At 44.1% G+C, this 21,241-nt stretch overlaps 2 protein-coding genes across 2 annotated transcripts in view; both read left to right on the plus strand.

The window, feature by feature from the left end:
- Window positions 1-1,063: 1,063 nt before the first annotated feature.
- Window positions 1,064-21,241, plus strand: part of ttll11 (tubulin tyrosine ligase-like family, member 11) — a gene marked incomplete at both ends in the record, with an annotated part of 62,463 nt that continues 42,285 nt past the window's right edge. Inside the window, 3 exons of the mRNA XM_083641108.1 lie at window positions 1,064-1,618; window positions 9,376-9,475; window positions 10,672-10,805. Coding sequence (XP_083497234.1) covers window positions 1,064-1,618; window positions 9,376-9,475; window positions 10,672-10,805 — 789 coding nt within the window. The remainder of the gene's footprint in view (window positions 1,619-9,375; window positions 9,476-10,671; window positions 10,806-21,241) is intronic.
- On the plus strand, window positions 11,733-12,850 carry LOC310781554 (beta-1,3-galactosyltransferase 2-like; the record flags this gene model as incomplete). Its single annotated transcript, XM_083642188.1, has 2 exons — window positions 11,733-11,765; window positions 11,882-12,850. The coding sequence occupies 2 exons, from the start codon at window positions 11,733-11,735 to the stop codon at window positions 12,848-12,850; spliced, it is 1,002 nt and encodes a 333-aa protein (XP_083498314.1).

Raw genomic sequence — 21,241 nt, forward strand, 5'->3', positions numbered from 1 at the left:
GAAAGTCGGCATCTTTTATGCCCGAGTTGAAGAGATGTGACATTTAGGATGGAGAGAGTATGTAAGCCATTATCATCAACTGATAGTAAAAGTGATATTTGAAAATAGTCATTTCATCCCACGTCAAGTGTGTTAGCGTATTCTGTCACAATGGGATATCCAAACACATGAGCTGCAAACAAAAAAAGTAATAGCCTATTCACTGACATAAGATGATTCCATACAAATTATTGCAGTTGACTATGTTATTGTTAATACTTTTGTTTCGGTTGTAGGCTAGTTGCTATTTATTTATTTACTTACTTACTTACCTATTTACTTTTTTTTGTTAACTATGGCCCATTCCCCCCCAGACCAAAAGCACTTGATTGTACCACGACGTAATTACCACTGTAGAGGAGCACGTAAAGGTAGCACCAACTGTCATGGGTTGAAAAGCAGACGGAGGCCCACATCATCTGGTGCTGTTGCCTGACAACACGGACAGAGCAGGGGGCTGTCTGGGCATCATTACACCGCTCCCCCCTGGTAGAAAGGTAGCGAACGACACTCGTAAGTTAAAGTCTGTCATCAGCAAAATGGGAGTTTCGCGACTGATACAGAATGATATGGATTAACTTTCACTGTAAACGTCAGGTTAAGCTATGTCCAGCAAGCTAGCTTTAGTGTTAACTGTACTAGTGCTAACGTTACCACTAGCGGCTAAAGCCAACAGCAGCTTGTGGGAGCCGCTAGCCTCTTGAAGTTGCTGATTGATCGTGGTCAGATGGTCAGATGGCTAGCTAGCATTAACGCTACTTTGGCCCATAGACATAATGCTTTGGCCATGCACTGTGGCTAACAATGTGGACCGCCGGGTACGTTAGCTTAGCGTTGAAGGGTGCTGTCAAATCTCTGCACTCTGCTCACGCGCAGCGTCATGGAAATGAAGAAGTTTATTTTGTTGCCTAGCGATGCAAAATACATTTTACCAGGATAACGGTTAGCTTGCTGGGGTCGGATTACCGCACTGTGTGGTACAACTGTGCCCTGCCCAGCAGCGCCAGTCATACCAATTCGCATAATGAGTGATCATTATGTCAAAGTAAAGGTCCAACTCGAGCAGATGAAATCATGTGGTGGAGAGGATGCAGAGAAGGAGGGAGCAGTGGATCAGGAGGAGCAGGTGTCATCCTCCCCGCCTGCCTCTGTCTCGCCTGTTGTCACTCCCAGCATCATCACCACCACAGCAGGGAGAGATGCATCCAGGACCTCCAGCACGTCCAAACACAGGGGTAAAAGTCGTAGTAAACCGGGTAAAGATGACAAGAACGGCGGCAAGCACAACTCCGACCTAGTGTTGCATGGTTCTGTAGTCGCTGCTCATGTGGAGAAACACTTGAATAGAATAGGGCATGAGCGGACACTTCATATCAAAGGGACCGGGAAGATACTGCAGGGCAAGAGCGAGACGAACGGGAACGTTGCACACAGCCATCGACCCAAAGACAGTAAAGAAAGTCGCCGTGAGGATGGACACAAACTAAGGAAGAGAAGACCCGTGACAGTGGATATCTCCAAAGCCAAAACCTCGCTGGAGGCCCTGAAGCTAAGCATCAAACAGCTCAAATGGAAAGAGGTAATGCTACCACACTCTGCCTGGGTTATTCTTTTCTATGTGTTAATGGTTGGAATGAAACCACTGTCCAAGACTATGACATCCTGGATTATTACCTCTAGATCCTAGACCTAGAGATTATCACCGCTAGATTACCTCCAGAGTCGGACCCTATTATACTAGCAGAATACCTGGCCCTGTGTGACTGTCCATTTAAGTCAGGCCTCGCTCACAGCGTTGGCATGCAGCCTCCTCTCTCCACAGAGGGTGCATCGGCTGCTTCACTGACTACAACTCTGGCTCACCCGTGGGATCTTTCACTCAGAGTCTGGAGCACCTGTGGGCTCCTCCACTCTGGAACTCTCCATGGTGCTGAATATGTCTTGAGTCATTTTGGCCACTAATGAGCCATTTTTGCCCATTTAATCGGCTCCAAATTACCAAATTAAAAAATCTCTCTCGTTAGGTCACCCGCAGGGGTGCTCTTTACACTTCCTGAAAGATTCAGTGCGATCGCATGTAAAATAGCATAGCTGTGGGCGAACACAATTCTGCTCAAACACACACACTGACTGACTGACTGACTCACTCACTCACTCACTCACTCACTCACTCACTCACTCACTCACTCACTCACTCACTCACTCACAGACAGACAGACGGACACTTCACATTCTTATTACTAGCGCAATAGAGAGCCGCAGGGATGACGTGTTTTTGTAGTCGGAACGCGGAAGTACCGGACTTCATGGTTCTTCACTGTTTCTGCCTGTGGGATTTTTGAATGGGTTTTTGGCTCGGTGCTTCAAATAAGGTCTCTGGGCAACGCAAGCTTAATCAAACCTGGAGTGTTGTTGATATGTGCGCTGCTGAGCACTGATTACCCCGGGCTGAACCAGGTGAGGGAAAGATAATTTCCGCGTTCGTCCTTTGAAGTGATGACGTTATTGACGTATAATATCCCCGTCGACTCAACAGTGTAGTCTCATTCAGCCGTTTGCTAGCTAGCCGCCCTTTTAACGGCACGTAAAAGCTTAAAAACTCATAAAAGTGGTCCTCATGTGTGAAGATTATCCTGCTGAACACTGGTTCGCGTTTGAATAAGCTTGCGTTAACCACAGACCTTATTTGAAGCATCGTGCGAAAAACCCATTCAAAAATCCCATAGGCGAAAACAGTGAAGAACCGGGAGTGTTAGCATCCATGTTTTCTGGACTCATTCCTGCGGCTCTCTATAGGCGTGAGGCCTGTGTGACTGGCCAATTAGTGAGGCCATGAACAGAGGTTTTACGGGAATGCGAATTTGGGTTCAGCAGGATAATCTTCACAAACGTTAATAACTTTTATGACTTTTGGAACGTAAATGTGTTTGTGATTTTCAAAAGGCATAAAAGTGATTAACGCTTGTGAAGATTATCCTGCTGAACCCAAGTTCGCGTTCCCATAAACCTTTGTTAATCGCAGAGTTGCATACGTTATTTTACGCATTTAAGTAAAATCCCCATAGACTTTTCCACTGACAAACCAAAATGGCGGCGATTTCTGGTTAAGCCTACAAAAAACACGTCGTCCCTGGCCTGCGGTGCTGTATTCCCCGCCCAGTGCGTTGTTATGAACTGGATGGCAGGCCTGCCTGCGCTTGACACTTCGTAAGGCGTCTTCATGTCTCAAGTGACTCCTGCTTGTGGGCTGAAAGTTCTTCTAAATGGAAAGCAGTAGCTGTAAAAGTTTGATGAGCAGGCTAATGAACCCGGGGCCTCCCTACTCACCATCTGGTCGCTCGCACAGCCCGTTTGAATGTGGTGCAATTAATACCGTTATCAACATGCTCCATAATACATGAGGAGTAAAGAAGGCCAAAGTGACGGGGCAGGTGAAGCAAAGACACTTTTTGTCACCGGGCGACTACGTGCCGATACTCAAAACCCTTCCAATTCCAGCAGATCTGGTGTCAGAAGCGGTGGACAGAAGCCCTATAGATTACCCATCTTTGTCCCCGTGCTATACCTCCAACAAAGTCAAGGGCACTAGTACACATCCTGTGTCATTTAGACCTTGCGGCGTCTCCAAGGGGTTGGTTGAAACCCCAGTAGCCCTGCGTTATTTATTTACGCTATTTGTCATTTATGAAAAGCACATTGGCTATAATAACTATAACCAGGTGTAGCTACATGACACAGTATAGGCCTTATTTGCTGAGCAGAGCAGCAGGTTTGATGTAGGATTCAAAATCTGATCTGTTGTTGAACTTGTTCATGAATATCCTTTCAATTTGCTTACAAGAGAAACTATGGAGGATTTTTTATATAACTATAATGTCATATTACTCACTACGCTATATATTACAGACTTTATTTTGGATTCTTATATACGGCGTTCAAGACAACTCATCTCGGAACACAGGAAAAAATGAGCTCCGACCTGTAAAAAAAATAATTGAACTCGAACTCGCGCCCCCGTGTTACCTCCGATCTGGTCGGGCATCCATACGATTGGCTGTGTCTGCGGGTGGGAAGCCGGATTGAGGGTATGTGTCTTGCTCGCTGCACTAGCACCTCCTCTGGTCGGTCGGGGCACCTGTTGGGGGCGGAAGGAAACTGGTGGGAATAGCGTGATGATCCTCCCACGTGCTAAGTCCTGCCAGTGAAGCTCCCCGCTGTCAGGTGAAAAGAAGCGGCTGGCAACTGCACATGTGTCGGAAGAAACATGGTGCTAGTCTCGCTCTCCCCAGATCGGCAGAGGGTGGAGCAGTGACCGGTGCAGCAGGGGGAAATTGGCCAAGTACAATTAGGGAGAAAATGGGGGGAAATCAGAAAAAAAAAGAATTGAACGGTTGTCGAGGTCGGAATTACAGGTTGGAAAAATTATTTCAGAGCCCCGATTTGTCCGAGTTGACGTCATCAAAGTGTTTGTTGGCCTAATTTGAGGTGTAATTATGCAATAGATGTTTTTTATATTGTTCACATTTCGCTGTGATTATAATAGCAATATGTTGAATTTAACAGCTATTTTACCAATGACATTAGCTAGCTGTGTATGTTTTTGTAACTCCGAGATAAAAACAGCCTGTACACGCTACTATTCCAGGGGTTGGAAAATCCGAATTGAAGGTTCCGTGTTCCGAATGCAGTGTTAGAACATTCAGGTAAGACTTGATCTAGTGAGCACATGATCCTGTCGTCTCATTTATAAGGCATGTTCTCACCTTAAGTGACCGATGTGTTGTACACGTGGCTCCAAGGACCATTTGCATAGAAATGATGTCTGGTGGAAAATGACATCTTGGCTGGATCTCCCTAAGCATCAGGAGTGTCATGCTGCTGAGCAGCACATAACCATCAGGAGTGTACTGCTGCTGAGCAGCACATTTAATCGCACAGCATTTACTGCTTCGAGAGGCAACTCTGTCAATTCACTTTCAGTAGAGTTGTTCTGATACCGATAACCGTTACTGCCTAAAATGCTGGATCGGGTATCGGCGAGTACGCGAGTCTTCAGTATGTTACGTGCACCCATCTGATACCATGTAATTTATTATCCCCAGAAAAAAGTAGTTTCACCTGGATAAAACGGGCATTTTCCTGGAAATCTAAGGTTTTAACATGAGCCAGGGCAGCCCATACAACAATGATATAACGTATCACACTGACACACCACTCGGTATCAGCCGATAACGCTAGTTCAGGTATCAGGATCGGGAATCAAGATTTTCTTTTTATCTGAACATCTTGAACTTCCAGCATGTGGCGTTCTATTCAACAGTAAATCATTACATGTAATCTTCTTTAATCCAATAGACTTTTAGTACTCTTTGGAAGAGGGAATGGCAAGTCACTTTCTAATAGAAAGTGACTTGCTATATATACAGTATATATATATATATATATATATATATATCTGTGTGTGTGTGTATATATATATATATATATATATATATATATACTGTAATAACGGGGGAAAACACAAACTCCCGTCCAATCCTGGCGTTCTCCTATGTTGCGTGCATGGTCGGGTCTTGCACAAAAAGATCGTATATACAGAAGATGAACACTCCAACTTATTTCATTGACAGCAACATCCACATTTTTCTTCTCGCCAATCCTCAATGGCTTCCTTGTTTTCCTCGGGAGTACAAAAAAAACTTTAACTGGCAATTTTTTACATTTGTTGTCTGCGCAGCCCACCACAAAACAGCTTTTAGCTATGTTTAATTCAAGGAAAATGACGCTGGTGTGTGGAAATGAACGGAGCTTTTCCCCTGTGATGGGCGTGGCCTATTTCTTGCAGTGTCTCTATGCTCACGTTTAAAAAGGCCTACTACCACCTATAGAGGCTTCTCTGGGACGGCTTCGGAAAATAAGGACCCGAATGTCTGCAAAACTATGTGCCAGGAATGATAGATAGGCCTGGCACGATTTCAGAGACAAGTGAATTTAAGGAAGATTTATTTCACTGGACTGAATAACAGAAAGCGTTTAATGCTGGTCTCTCTTACCCCTTGGCCATGCAACTAGAGCTGGATCTGGAAAAGGTCTACATGTGACCACTATTTCTATTTTGCTAACTGAAAAATTAGATAACTCAACTATGTTGAGAGAGGTTTATTATTCACACTTGACCCACAAGTCTGTATGCAAGAGTGCACTTCAATGAGAGAGCACAGTCCAACGCCCAGCTCTAGAAGAATATTCTATATTCGAATATGTATTTGAATATTAAAATTAAAAGAATATTAATATTAGATTAAATTTTATATCTATCTATATCTATCTATCTATCTATCTATCTACCGTATATATATATATATATATATATATATATACACACATATCTATTTGTTTCGTTAATTTATTTTTACATTTAACCAGGTAAAAAATGGCCAAGAGGGCAACATAATAACATACATCATTTGCCTGGTTATTTAAAAAAATTACAAAAGGGTAGGCTACTACTGTACTAATGCTGACTGACCAAGTAGTTATATAAGCTCTCTGGTTGTATTGGTTTGCCTTGCCACGAACGCAAAAAAAGAGAAGAAAAAAAACTATTTGAATACAGTCTATTCAAACAAATATGTTTTGTTTAGAGGGAATATTCGAATATGATTTTGGGCCCATTTTTGACAGCCCTACAGCTCTGCACACACATACTGTATGCGAGGGCTATTTTTGACTCTGTTTCCTCTAGATATACTACCCAAATGAATGTGACCTACTTCCCTCAGATCAGCCAGTTATAGGCTGGCTACATGGGAACCTCTGTGGTTGTATTTAGAGCAGCAGGTCTTGGCTGTCGAGCAGGACTTCCCTGTTACACACGCTCACACACTTACTCATGAATGACTGGCTTCATTCACACACCGTGCCCTTGGTTCAGACACATACTGTAACTGCAAGTACAAGAGCACCTGTGAGGGCGGGGTCTGCTGTGAGGGCGGGGTCTGCTGTTCTTTCCATAAGCTGGCACGCAAGAAAGTGGGCGGAGTCATTTTGTTTTGTATATTGAATACACATAGAACATGTGAGTAACTGCATTGGAATACAGCCATGACTCTTTGGAATAGCACTAGAAGAATCAATATATATAATCAATATAATACTAATACAAATATAATCAGAATAAGAGAAGAATCATTAAAGCTAGCCTCAGAGTTTTACTACTCGTTTGTTTCACTCAAAGTTTCAGAGGAGCGCCCTCCCTAAGGCACTGCAGGCTCCATTCAACAAGGCCCTACTTTTTCCATACATGTAGCAATCTCTCACACACACACACACACACACACAAAATAGTACTTGCCTTAAACACAAGGTTGTTGTCCGTCGAGTCGGGATATTCGTGTTCTAAAATATTGCATCGTTTCCTATTCTGAGGTGTTTTTGGCATGCCAGCCAGAGCCTGTCTCTGCCTGTATTTTCCATTGAAAATGGCCGTTGTTGTTCTCTTGAACGGAGGAAACGGCACCATCTCTGCTGTGGCTGCGGGTTGAAACCCGAACAGAAAATACAGGCTCTGAAACGTGGTGAAGATGTTCCGATAATCAAGGACCATGTCTGCATAACTGTTTTACGATTGAACAATAGGGGGAGCTACAAATAAATAAATAAACTGTATGATGATGAAATTGCGTGAAATTTGCTACGCATGTTCATGGAGGCTGTACTAGTCCAAAAAAAAATAAAGACGTTTTTGTCAACATTGGTGCAAGTGGGTGTAATGGTAGGTTGTAATGATAATAATACGTACTTGTTGCATTTTGTAACAACACACTTGCGCATGATATCTGCCAAAGCGTGTGTGTGTGTGTGTGTGTGTGTGTGTGTGTGTGTGTGTGTGTGTGTGTGTGTGTGTGTGTGTGTGTGTGTGTGTGTGTGTGTGTGTGTGTGTGTGTGTGTGTGTGTGTGCGTGCGTGCGTGCGTGCGTGTGCGCCTGTGCGCGTGTGAGGTCTCCTGCAGGGGCTTCCTAGCTCCTTAATCCTTTTATAGTATCACTTCCTCTCCTTCCTGGCTCATTCCAGCAGAAGTCACACACACTGCCACCTACCATCCTTAGGCAGGATTAACCTCTTACCCTCCAGGTTCACTGGAAGGACAAATACCCCCATCTACCATCTGAGTGAGTCAGTGAGTCTCACACATCTACCATCTGAGGGAGTCAGTGAGTCTCACACATCTACCATCTGAGTGAGTCAGTGAGTCTCACACATCTACCATCTGAGTGAGTCAGTGAGTCTCACACATCTACCATGTGAGTGAGTCAGTGAGTCTCACACATCTACCATGTGAGTGAGTCAGTGAGTCTCACACATCTACCATGTGAGTGAGTCAGTGAGTCTCACACATCTACCATGTGAGTGAGTCAGTGAGTCTCACACATCTACCATCTGAGTGAGTCAGTGAGTCTCACACATCTACCATCTGAGGGAGTCAGTGAGTCTCACATCTACCATGTGAGTCAGTGAGTCTCACACATCTACCATCTGAGTGAGTCAGTGAGTCTCACACATCTACCATCTGAGGGAGTCAGTGAGTCTCACATCTACCATGTGAGTCAGTGAGTCTCACACATCTACCATCTGAGTGATTCAGTGAGTCTCACACATCTACCATCTGAGTGATTCAGTGAGTCTCACACATCTACCATCTGAGGGAGTCAGTGAGTCTCACACATCTACCATCTGAGTGATTCAGTGAGTCTCACACATCTACCATCTGAGTGAGTCAGTGAGTCTCACACATCTACCATCTGAGGGAGTCAGTGAGTCTCACACATCTACCATCTGAGTGAGTCAGTGAGTCTCACACATCTACCATCTGAGTGATTCAGTGAGTCTCACACTCACAAAATAAGCCTTCTTTTTCATCATGTAGGGATAGTATGTTTCTGCTGGTCAAGGATTAGTCATTCATTTGGAGTATTTAGCCGGTCTGGGGCTGCTGAGAACAGCTTTTTAATGACACAGTTTAGGCCATGCTCTGGAAAATAGTGAAAAATATGATCTACACAGACTCTTTCAATTGTGAACCAGGCTCACCCCCTTTCATTCTTATAGTGGAATCGAATGAGTACGTGTGCTTCATATCAGCCTGATAGTGATCAGTGCATCACTGCCAGATTTGAGCCTGACCCAGAATACATGGATTTGATTCACAATGGCAGTGAATGAGGTCGGTGGTTCATTGAGAACAAGGTGTGTTTGCCTGCAGTTCATCTTGACGTTACTGTTTCACTCATGACAGCTCCTTGAAGCATCTCTTCTTCTCCTTTCACCCCCTCTGCAGTTTCCTGTGGGACGCCGGGCAGCCTGCGACATCTACTGGCATGGTGTGTCCTTCCATGACACGGACAGTGTTGTCTCAGGCCAGGTCAACAAGTTCCCAGGTATTCACCACCTGCCTAACTTCTTGCCTCCTCTGCTGATGGTGTGAGTCGGCCCATGGGGCTTCATGTATTGACACTTTTCACAGAATTGTCAGTCCCCTCCTATTGTACTAGCAGACACTGCAACAGGAAGTGAGCCGGGGTTCAATTTAAAATGTTTTATGTTGTTGAATTGAAAGCGTCTATATAGTCTGTAATCTATTCACCTTATTCTTTGCCCATATAAGGACGCTTCTGCATGACATCATTTTGTAATAATCGTCCTTCCGTTTTAGACACGGAAGTAGATTTGGCCTACCTTTATCATTTATAGACTTGCCAAAAAGCTGTTTTCAAGCAAAAAAACAAACTGTTATAAAGTTTTAATATTTTGTCGTATGAGAACGTAACATTCATGTGACGAGTTTATCAGAATAACGCCTATTTGGACATTTTTAATGAGCAGCGAGGAAAACGCTGACTGTGTGAGCGGCTGTCAACCCCTACAGTATAGCTACTGCCTGGTAGTGAGAAAACACTGTCAACGTGCTTTTATAACTAACGTTAAATGCCGACCGGGTACAGCCATCGGCTCCTCGCAGCAGTAACGCTATGAACATGTCCCTGAAGTTGGCTGCAGTGTAGCTTAATTCTGAATGTTGCCAAACTTCATTCATTATTAGTGACGTTTTGTTTAGAAGTTGGCCACCAACTACTAGCGCTGAACCGGAAGAACAAATACAATTGCGTCGACGCGGAAGAGAGAAAAAGTGGGTGTGGTGAATAAGCAACAGAATGGGTTTTGGTTTTGGCCTTGCTAAGCCCAGGTTGTCCAAAGCGACCCTTTTCATGGCATGGTAATAATAACCGTAGCTTTAGAGACTTTAGAGATGATTACTGTCCCGGCAGGAGACGGACACGACACGGCACGCACATCTACACCACTGGACCACCCTGTGGCTTACACACTATCTCCAATACCTGTCATTTAAAATGCTTTCACTTTATTAAGCCTGGTCTGTCTTTCAGGCATGGCAATTAGTTGTTAGTATTGGGAGAAACGGGTCTAGAATGTCTTTCATTACACGTTCCATTTCCAAAATAATATATCGTTTTTTTCTACATTCAAGTGCATTTTCAGTTCTGATTCACAGATGGTAATTTCTGCCGTCCCCTGCATGCTTGCATGTCTGATGTTCTTCTGTTGTACGTTGCAGGTATGATTGAAATGCTGAGGAAGATCAACTTGAGCCGGGCGGTTCGGACCATGCAGCAGCTGTTCCCAGAGGAGTACGACTTCTACCCGCGCTCCTGGATCCTGCCTGAGGAGTACCCACAATTCTCTGCACAGGTTGGTGCACAGGACGCTCTTTTGGTTTAGGGCTGCTGCAATAAATGCGTGGTGGTCCAGTGTTCGCAATTATAGGAGCCGTTGGCAATCATAATTATAGATTATAGCTGCTGCGCAGCAATGGGTCGTGGCCGGGCAAGTCTCAAGGCTTTGAGCTAGAGGTCTTCGGGTATGCCCGACCCCCCGAATACCGGAGGTTCCGACCCGGACCCGGCCGGGTCTGGGTCCATTCAAAAGAAGTGCCTCCGGGTCTGGGTCGGTTCCGGTAGCGATTGTCACGGGTCTCGGGGCTCTGACAGTGAAATGCCGGGTCCAATAAGACCCGAGTGGACCCGGCGATCAGCGCTGATCACGAGAGGAATGCATCAAAACAGCACACGTGAGGCTTGTTGTCACAAACTGCAAGTAAATCCATAGAGAAAATAACTAGCAAAGAGCGTTCCCATCTGCAATGAAAATGACTTCCTCGTTTACATGAGGCGCATGTGACCACCACATGCGTACACATGCGTACACATGCGCCTCAGGCAAACGAGGAAGTGATTTTTGTTGCAGAGAGGTAACCCTCTTGCTGGCTCCTCTCGCTATGGATTTAATTGAAGATTACTGTTTCCCGTACTTTTGGATTATTATTCGATGATCGCATGGTGAGTACACAAGTCACACCATGTATGTGATTGTTTCTAGCGCTGTTATGTGTGTTTTTAACTGTGTATGTTATGTTCAGAAAATGATGTAATGATTTTGTTTTGCTGATATGGTGAATGTTATGTTATGCTGTGATTTAGTTTTATTACTGCGGCGTTGGCGTATGTTGTACTGCATAATATATCATATGTGTGTCTTGTAAGCCCATGAGGGCTGGGCACTGTCAAGTGCATGACACATTTAATAAAAATCAATCAATCAATCAATCAATCAAAGCTAATGGGGAATGGAGAGGAATTGGGAGATGCATCAGTTGGCCACGCCATCACTGCTTCTGTTTTGTTCTGCTTGGGGCAGTAATTTGGGTTTTTTACAACACGATCATTGTCAATACAAATACCTCCGACTCCTCACCGGCTGTCCCACAGACTGAGGTGGTCCGCCTCTCACCGGCTGTCCCACAGACTGAGGTGGTCCGCCTCTCACCGGCTGTCCCACAGACTGAGGTGGTCCGCCTCTCACCGGCTGTCCCACAGACTGAGGTGGGACCCTACTCAGTGGAATACCCCTATGAGTACCACTTCATTATAAATGAGCCAAACGAATGCGAGCAACAGAAACCTTTCGTGGTCCTGATGGTTCCGGTGGCGCCCCACAACCGGGCGCATCGCGACATCGTCCGCAGCACCTGGGGCAGTGAGAGCACGGTGCTGGGCAAAGTGGTGAAGGTGTTCTTCCTGTTGGGGCTGCACCCTGGAGAAGGAGCTGAGCAAATCCAACAGCAGGTGCTGCAGGAGAGCAGAGAGCACCGGGATCTGATCCAGAGTGACTTCCTGGACTGCTACAAGAACCTGACCATCAAGACCATGGTGATGTTGGAGTGGCTGCACGCTCACTGCTCCAGTGCCTCCTACGCCATGAAGATCGATTCAGACACGTTCCTCAATTCTCACAACCTGGTCGACATGCTGCTAAAGGCTCCAAAGAAAAACTACATGACTGGGCTAGTGGCAGCAACACCTCCAGTTCATAGGGAGCCTAAGCATAAGTTTTACCTACCTGTATCGCTTTTCCCTGAGTCACATTACCCACGTTATGCGTTGGGACTGGGCTACGTTCTGTCTTTAGACCTCCCTAAAAAGCTTGTCGAAGCGTCCAGACATGTTAAAGCGGTCTACATTGAGGATGTATATTTGGGGTTGTGTATGAGACACCTGGGCATCCCACCCACAAACCCCCCAAAGTGGAATCTGTTTCATGTCAGCCCTCTGTATTACAATCGCTGTGCTTACTCCAAAATAATAGTGACCACTGCTACTGAAAATACTGATCGGGTGGGGATTTGGAAAGACTTTAAAAAACCAGCGCCTTACTGTTCCAGTGTTTTTTATGTGTGAAGGAACGGCGGTAGCATAGAGAGACTGCCACTGTACTATCTAACTAGCGTTAGGCAGCATCAACCAGGTGAGAATGCTATAACGTTAAGATGCACAAAGTTTCATTTGATATACAACTTGTAGCAGTTAACAAGCAACTTTGACGTCGACACCAATAGTCTCTGCCTCGGTATTTCTTGGATCTGTACGGGGCCGGGTCTCAGATTTGTAATAATAGACGGGTCCACTCCGGGTCCGACATTTATCGGTTCTGAACGGGGCCGGGTCTCAGATGTCTAATAATAGACGGGTCCATTGCGGGTTCGGGCACAAATTCCCTGGGTCCATTAGGGTCCGGGTCCGTGATTTTGGACCCGTGAAGACTCTCGTAACGGTCCGGACAAGCCCAGACAAGCCCGTCTTTTATTGTCACACGAACACCACAATACATGCATGCGGCCACAACACACTCATGCTGACGGTGGCCGGTGAAAAGTGTCCTGCATTTAACCCATCCAGGCATGTCCTTTCCTCCGAGGGGCAGGCCAGGAGCAGTGGTCGCTTTCTCGTACAGCGCCCGGTGACCAACTTCGGATGTTGTCGTCACTGGTCGGATGACGATGACGATCTGATCTTCTGCATGTTTTTTAGTGGGGGGGTTATATACGGAGGAACCCCCTGGGGGGAGCACGGGGAGAACATGCAAACTCCACACAGAGAGAAAGGCCCTTACGACGAGATAACCCACCTGGGCAGTAGGCACTGAAGATATGGGGGGGGACACAACCACAGCGCCCACAGTGTCCCAGGCGAGAATCGAACTCAGGACCTTCTAACTGTGAGGCGACAGCGCTACCGACTGCGCCACCGTACACCGAAGACCTCTACTTTGAGCTATTATGACATCACAATTGCTCGAGTGACATCAGTGATGGCATCAGAATTGCTTGACTGACTGATGACATCACAAATACAACCTAATTGCCATAGGTAATTAAGGCAATTAGGCTATACACGGGGCCAGAATTCAACGTTTTGATGCACTGTGGGCTCAATTTTTGACCGATCGAAAATCTGTCCTAACGATGCAGATGCTGAAGTTTGGTGTCGTTTGAAGAAAAAATGTGGGAGGAGTAAGGTTTAATTCGTTTTTGCAGTTTTGCGGTCTTTAGACTTCATAATTGGCCATAGGTTGCATTGTACAAAAGTTTCTCCTCATTTGGGCGCACATTTTGGTGAAAGTTGCAAAGCCGTAGCACGTATGCCTGATTTTTTATGAATTTGTAAAGTTTGAAACTTTAGACGGTCGCTGTAGTGCCACCGTTAGGACTATTGGCCCCAAATTTGTGTCAAAGACGTTTGGCATGGGATTGGACCTTTGTGCAAAGTTTGGTTAGTTTTCATCCATGGGAAGTCGAACTTCCCGGGAGAAGAAAAATAATAATAATAGTAATAATAATAATAATAATAATAATAAAGGCAAATACAATAAGTGGCCCTGCCGCTTCGCTGGCCCGGCCACTAATAACCGTTATCTTCTGTATTCGTACGCATGCTGCGCACTGTTACTCCACAGCAGCACGTTGTGGAGCACCCAAACTGTGATCTGTGGCGTGATACAGTGCGCGGCAGGCGTAGGAATACGGTAGTTCTACGGTTGAGAAGATGTAGTGCCAAAGGAACGGTCTGTTTGAGGGCTAGGTGTAGAAAGATAACTTTTTAATGTGTGTAATATGTGTTATCCTGAGGTGGGAATAATGATGTCTGTGTTTATATTGGACATGGGAAGCACGGTGATATCGGCACGTCACCGGTATCGGCCGATAAAGGCTTTAAAATGGAATATCTGCATCAGCCCGAAACGAACATTTCTGCTGATATGACAGGCCGATAAAATGACGCTTTAATTATGCCCAAAATGCTCGATGCTTAACAAATAAATAATAAAAATATGGCGTGTTTTACATAACCAGTAAGTGGAAGTATTTTGCCCAGTGAATGTGTACATTTTGAAAAGCATTGTATTTATGCCTGCATCTGCCACTGGGCCATCACGATAGAGCAGGCAGAATATGTTCATAATTCCACTACAGGAGAGACTTGATGCTCTCTGAAATTATGTGGATATATTGCATATATCGGAATCAGCAATATTCGGGCATATTGTCATATCGGATATCTGCACACAAAAAATCCAATATTTTGCATCCCTATTGGACATTGTACATTTTGTAACATATCCAAAAGTATTTCCTTAGCCTCCGCTCTTTGGAAGAAGTTGTGTCCTATCACATTTAGTATTTGAGAGAAATGTAAGTAAAGCTGGGCTCAGACTACAGGATTCTGACAATCTTAGCCGATTTTGAAATCTGGCTGTGACACGCACTACAGGAGAATCTTCCCAGATTATCTTCCCTAGAATCTCAAACATGCACACACTACAAGATTTGTAAATGTGGCGCACCACGCACTACAGGATATTATTAAGATTATCGGCAGGATAATCACCTTGATGCCCGGCCATATGAACCTGTTTCTGTTTCGTTTTTGGGGTTCCAGCAGTGACCAAAGCGCTCCGCCCCCACCTCACCTCTCTCTCTCGTTTCCTCATTTTCATGCCCGTCTCGCCAAACAAATGAATCTCACGGTAGTTAGCATGCGTGTAAACAACGCGACTCTATTGTCTGTACAAGTGAGAACACACACACATGGCCTACCAAAATATATTCCCCTGCTGCATGTCATGAGATCGGCAAAAGTTTGCATAGACTGGATTGCTTCCCGCAGCAGCAATGCCTTTTCCCCCCACACTGCCTGGCTGATAGACAGGTAGGAGATTACAGCCTCTGACTGGCAGGGGCTCAAAACTACGATATAACAACTTTGTATTCATTGGTCATTCATTGTGATATAAATGAGTGACATTTTCCCCCAAATACTCGTGGTTCTGTGCTGTTGGTATTTGGTAGCCTATAATGCCTGCAGTGCAGCGCATCAAATGAGCCGCGTCAATTAACGACGGGAGTCTCGCGCAGCAGCAGAATGATGTATTCGCGCAGATTTTCAGTCCTAAATATCAAACATGTTTGATATGATCGGGACGGCCCCGATGAGGCTGTGAGCAGATCGGGAGGCTTAAGATTGGATCTGCAAACAGCTCACACTACAAGATAATCGGTGCCGAACGTCGGGCCCGACCAAGCTTGGCAAGCTGCCAGGCCAGATTTCTCCTCCGATTCTCGGGAGGGGTGAATCGGGCATAAATCGGCCCGAAAATCCTGTAGTGTGAGCCAGCCTTAAGGAATCGGAGGAGAAATCTGGCCTGGCAGCTTGCCAAGCTTGGTCGGGCCCGACGTTCGGCACCGATTATCTTGTAGTGTGAGCTGTTTGCAGATCCAATCTTAAGCCTCCCGATCTGCTCAAAGCCTCATCGGGGCCGTCCCGATCATATCAAACATGTTTGATATTTAGGACTGAAAATCTGCGCGAATACATCATTCTGCTGCTGCGGGAGACTCCCGTCGTTAATTGACGCGGCTCATTTGATGCGCTGCACTGCAGGCATTATAGGCTACCAAATACCAACAGCACAGAACCACGAGTATTTGGGGGGAAATGTCACTCATTTATATCACAATGAATGACCAATGAATAAAAAGTTGTTATATCGTAGTTTTGAGCCCCTGCCAGTCAGAGGCTGTAATCTCCTACCTGTCTATCAGCCAGGCAGTGTGGGGGGAAAAGGCATTGCTGCTGCGGGAAGCTATCCAAACTTTTGCCGATCTCATGACATGCAGCAGGGAAATATATTTGGGTAGGCCATGTGTTTGTGTTCTCACTTGTACAGACAATAGAGTCGCGTTGTTTACACGCATGCTAACTACCGTGAGATTCATTTGTTTGGCGAGACGGGCATGAAAATGAGGAAACGAGAGAGAGAGGTGAGGTGGGGGCGGAGCGCTTTGGTCACTGCTGGAACCCCAAAAACGAAACAGGTTCGTATGGCCGGGCATCAAGGTGATTATCCTGCCGATAATCTTAATAATATCCTGTAGTGCGTGGTGCGCCACATTTACAAATCTTGTAGTGTGTGCATGTTTGAGATTCTAGGGAAGATAATCTGGGAAGATTCTCCTGTAGTGCGTGTCACAGCCAGATTTCAAAATCGGCTAAGATTGTCAGAATCCTGTAGTCTGAGCCCAGCTTTAAGGCTACAGTCTGTGTTGACCTCTGTGCATGTTGTCTATCCACTCTTAGTGTTCTGCTTTTAGTAGCACAGTACAAAGATGTTTGGTGTATCTTGTGGCGCCGCACACGAGGCCGACGACGTAAGTGTCGCGCACAGAGGAGCTGCTGTTTTGAGGGCGAGCTAAGTGCTGTAGCACAGAGGAGCTGCTGTTTTGAGGGCGAGCTAAGTGCTGTAGTTTAAGGGGTCAAGCGGAGCAGCTGTTTAATAGTGAATGAGAAACTTGCTAATTGTCTGTGACACGTTTGTTCGCGCAGCAGTCACCACCACACCAGGGAGTGACAAGGGACAAGCTGCCCCCCTCCCCCTTTCTCCTGATCCCACGTATTTCCTCTTCCCTCTCTCTTTCTCTCGCCACCTCTTTTCTGGGCCGTCATTACCGGCGCCAAAGGCTAATGAATGTAGCCTGATGTTCTTCTGAGCCAGAGGACGGGGGAGCAGGGGAGGTGTTTGAGGTTGTCACGACTTCTACGACGAATAGGCATCACGCCTCGCACAAAAACGTTGTCGATCGTCCTGCAGACTAGTTGTCAGACATCACTCAAACTAGCTGTCAGGCATCACTCCTCACGTCTCACACAAAAACGTTGTGGATCCTCCTGCAGACTAGTTGTCAAGCATCACTCAAACTAGCTGTCAGTCATCACATGAAAACGCTGTCATTCGTTGTTTTTGGTTGTTCTTCCGTGTGGGGAAAGAATGCCTGTGAAGTTAGCAACAATTTTTTACAACTTCACTTCCGGTTGAATGCTTTTGCCTTTCAAAATAAAAGCACGCGTTTTTTTATATTTACAATAGATTAAAGTAGTAATCTATGAGACCCAATATAATTAACATAGTAACACTAAGAGGAACATCTAGTTTAATTGACAATAGACTATATATATATTTATATATATATATTTATATTTCTTGAAATTCTTTCAACACAAAGACCGGAAGGCTAAATTTGGACACATGTAAATTAAACATAAAAAGTTAAATGGCTTTAAGGTAGATTCCTAGGATACTTCTTTATTGAATGGGAAAGCTTATTTAATTATTTAATGGTAAACTGTTGTTCCATCAGGCATAAGATATCCAAACAATGTAGGGTGTGTGCAGAAAACATTTGACTTCTCCAATAGCCTTGGTTATGGCCTCTTGGAAGACATCCAAAGAATACCAAGTAGAGGTGATACACATTAAGCAAAATGGAAGGTTTTGGTCTTGTGAAGTTATTTGCAAAATTTAGATACACAAGTCATGTGTATGAGTGATGACGTCAGCTGCAGTTAGGAAGAAACAGTTAAAACCCCCAGTTCCATCAAAACATTATTTTCTATCCAAATAAGTAAACAGTTTGACGGTGCAGTATAGTTTGAGTGCTCTCCTATTACAATTTATTTATTTAAAAAGACAATGTATCTTTTCCATTTTTATTTTCAATTATTGTTTTTGTCAGAGGTTAAGACAGATAATTCACCAAAATTCAGTATAACAGTTGTCCTTTGTAGGTCAATAACAGGTGATTATAATCCATTGGCAGGTGATTACACTCAAATGACAAAAGCAGCCAATGAGCTGTGTATTGTGAAGCACCATATTGGTAGGAAATGCATGTGACATCATGGAATGCTATGAATAGGCTAGGCTACAGTTCAAGGCCCAAGTGTCCAGATTAAAGGTTCATTTTAATACAGTGAGTAATCATAACACAGTGGAATTTGACTTTGTCCAATATGCATATCAACTCTCCCCTATATATAACTTTTCGAATGACTGAGATAGTATAGAGTATTTTAATCTGTTATGCGTCTAAAAGTAAAATGTGAGAACAAATGGCATAACATTCCACAACGTATTTTGTACAGTGACATTCCAACAAGACCATAACAATAAATACTTTCCCCTGTGTTTCATGAAAATTATTTGCCAAGATGTACTACAGAGATTAAAGTAACCAAATAAGTCAAAATCTCAAAATACTTGATAAACTCATTTTCATCACGTGAAGGCTTTATGTAATTTCAAAACGTTAAAAGATGCAGCTCGAGTTTTTCAGACTTTCACAACTCTTGATGTGGTTGACACGTGGGTCAAAGTTCGCCTAGCTATTTTTATAGCCTTTTCGAGACTTTTATTGTAGCATAAGGCGGCGTTCACACACAACGCGCTCATTTGAGCTGCCAGCGTCTTTCTGCAATTCATTCTCTATGTAAGGACGCACTAAACGTGCTCCTCATTCAAGAACACACCTGGCGTTTAAACGCTGCTATCTAGTTTTTTTGGCAGCGCGCTCTGGGTGTTTTTAAGCTGAAAAAAGTAGAACGTTTGGAGGAAAAGCGCCGTGCTCTTCTTTTCACTCATCCAACCTCTTCTCCCAGAGGGATCTTCACCCTCCGCTGCTGGCAGAATTGGCAATAATCTGGCTTTCATGTTGACGGTCAACAACATCAAACGGACAAAACCAGCTAGATACCGTCCGTGTGGTCGTTGTGTCCTAAACTGTACTGCACGCGACTGCAGGTAAAAACAAAACGAAGCGCACAAAAAACTCTCCGTGCACAATGGAAGTGCTCTCAACATGATTTCCATAACGTTACATGAAAAAAGCACCTTGGTCGTGAACGCCGCCTAAAGCCATTGGTGAGTTCGCCTAGCACCTATTTTTAAAGCTTTTTGGTTGCTCTTGTTCTGTAAAGGTGTGGTGTCTGGAAAAACCCTTCACGTGGTGGGATTTTGACATTTTTATTTTTTGAAATTTCCATAAAGTAGAAACTCTCCCATATAGATGTTTTAAATTGACAACAAAAACATTCTAAATTGAACCCCAGCTCACTTCCTGTTGCAGTGTTTGCTATGGACTGAAAAGAAGGGGGGGAAAGCATTCCAGTGGAGGACTGACCATTCTGTGAAATGTTTCTTATTACATTAAAACGTGTTAACAGGTTTCATCTGGTTTGCTTGTCATTTCAAGTTTCATGTGTTTTCCCTCTCTAGACACTATAATTTGAGATTGATTTCTGTTTGCTCAATCTTCTGTAATTGATGTGATATGCATACTTGCACAAAGTCAAATTCCTCTTTGGCATTATGATTACTCAGTCTATTACAATTATCCTGGAATCTTTGGGTGGACACGTGGGCCTTGAACTCTAGCCTAGCCATAGTATTCCCATGATGTCATGCATTTCCTACAAATGTTTGTTGCTTGCCAATACACAGTTCATTGCTTTTGTCAGTGTAATCATCAGTTATTTTGGTGAATTATCGGTCTTAACCTCTGACAGAAACAATCATTGAAATGATACAGTAAGAGCTAACCATTGAAATAGGTGAGCACTCACTGCCATGTCAAAACTGTTCACTTATTTGGATGGAAAATGAATGTTTGATGGCCCAGGGGTTTTCTGGTTTACAAATTGGATGTTTGCTTACAGTGTACCTGGTTGAAAACTCACGCTTTATATTGTTTAGCCCATGACTGCTTATATTTTCTGTTTGTGGCTCAACCAAAAAAGTTTCGCCACCCCTGTCTTACACCGATGGCCCAGCTCCTCAACATGTCCTTAGGCTGCTGGTTATGTTTGGTGGTCATCAACAAGACACTTGTGTATCTAAATTTTGCTAATAACTTTTCACAAGACCAAAACCTTCCATTTTGCTTAATGTGCATCACCTCTACTTGGTATTCTTTGGATGTCTACCAAGAGGCCATAACCAAGGCTATTGTAGAAGTCAAATGTTTTCTGCACACACCCTACATTGTTTGGATATCTTATGCCTGATGGAACAACAGTTTACCATTAAATAATTAAATAAGCTTTCCCATTCAATAAAGAAGTATCCTAGGAATCTACCTTAAAGCCATTTAACTTTTTATGTTTAATTTACATGTGTCCAAATTTAGCCTTCCGGTCTTTGTGTTGAAAGAATTTCAAGAAATATAAATATAAATATATAAATATATATATAGTCTATTGTCAATTAAACTAGATGTTCCTCTTAGTGTTACTATGTTAATTCTATTGGGTCTCATAGATTACTACTTTAATCTATTGTAAATATTAAAAAAATGCGTGCTTTTATTTTGAAAGGCAAAAGCATTCAACCGGAAGTGAAGTTGTAAAAAATTGTTGCTACCTTCACAGGCATTCTTTCCCCACACGGAAGAACAACCAAAA

The sequence above is a fragment of the Poromitra crassiceps genome (genome assembly GCF_964638095.1).
Source record: "Poromitra crassiceps genome assembly, chromosome: 8".
NCBI classification, from domain to species: domain Eukaryota; kingdom Metazoa; phylum Chordata; class Actinopteri; order Beryciformes; family Melamphaidae; genus Poromitra; species Poromitra crassiceps.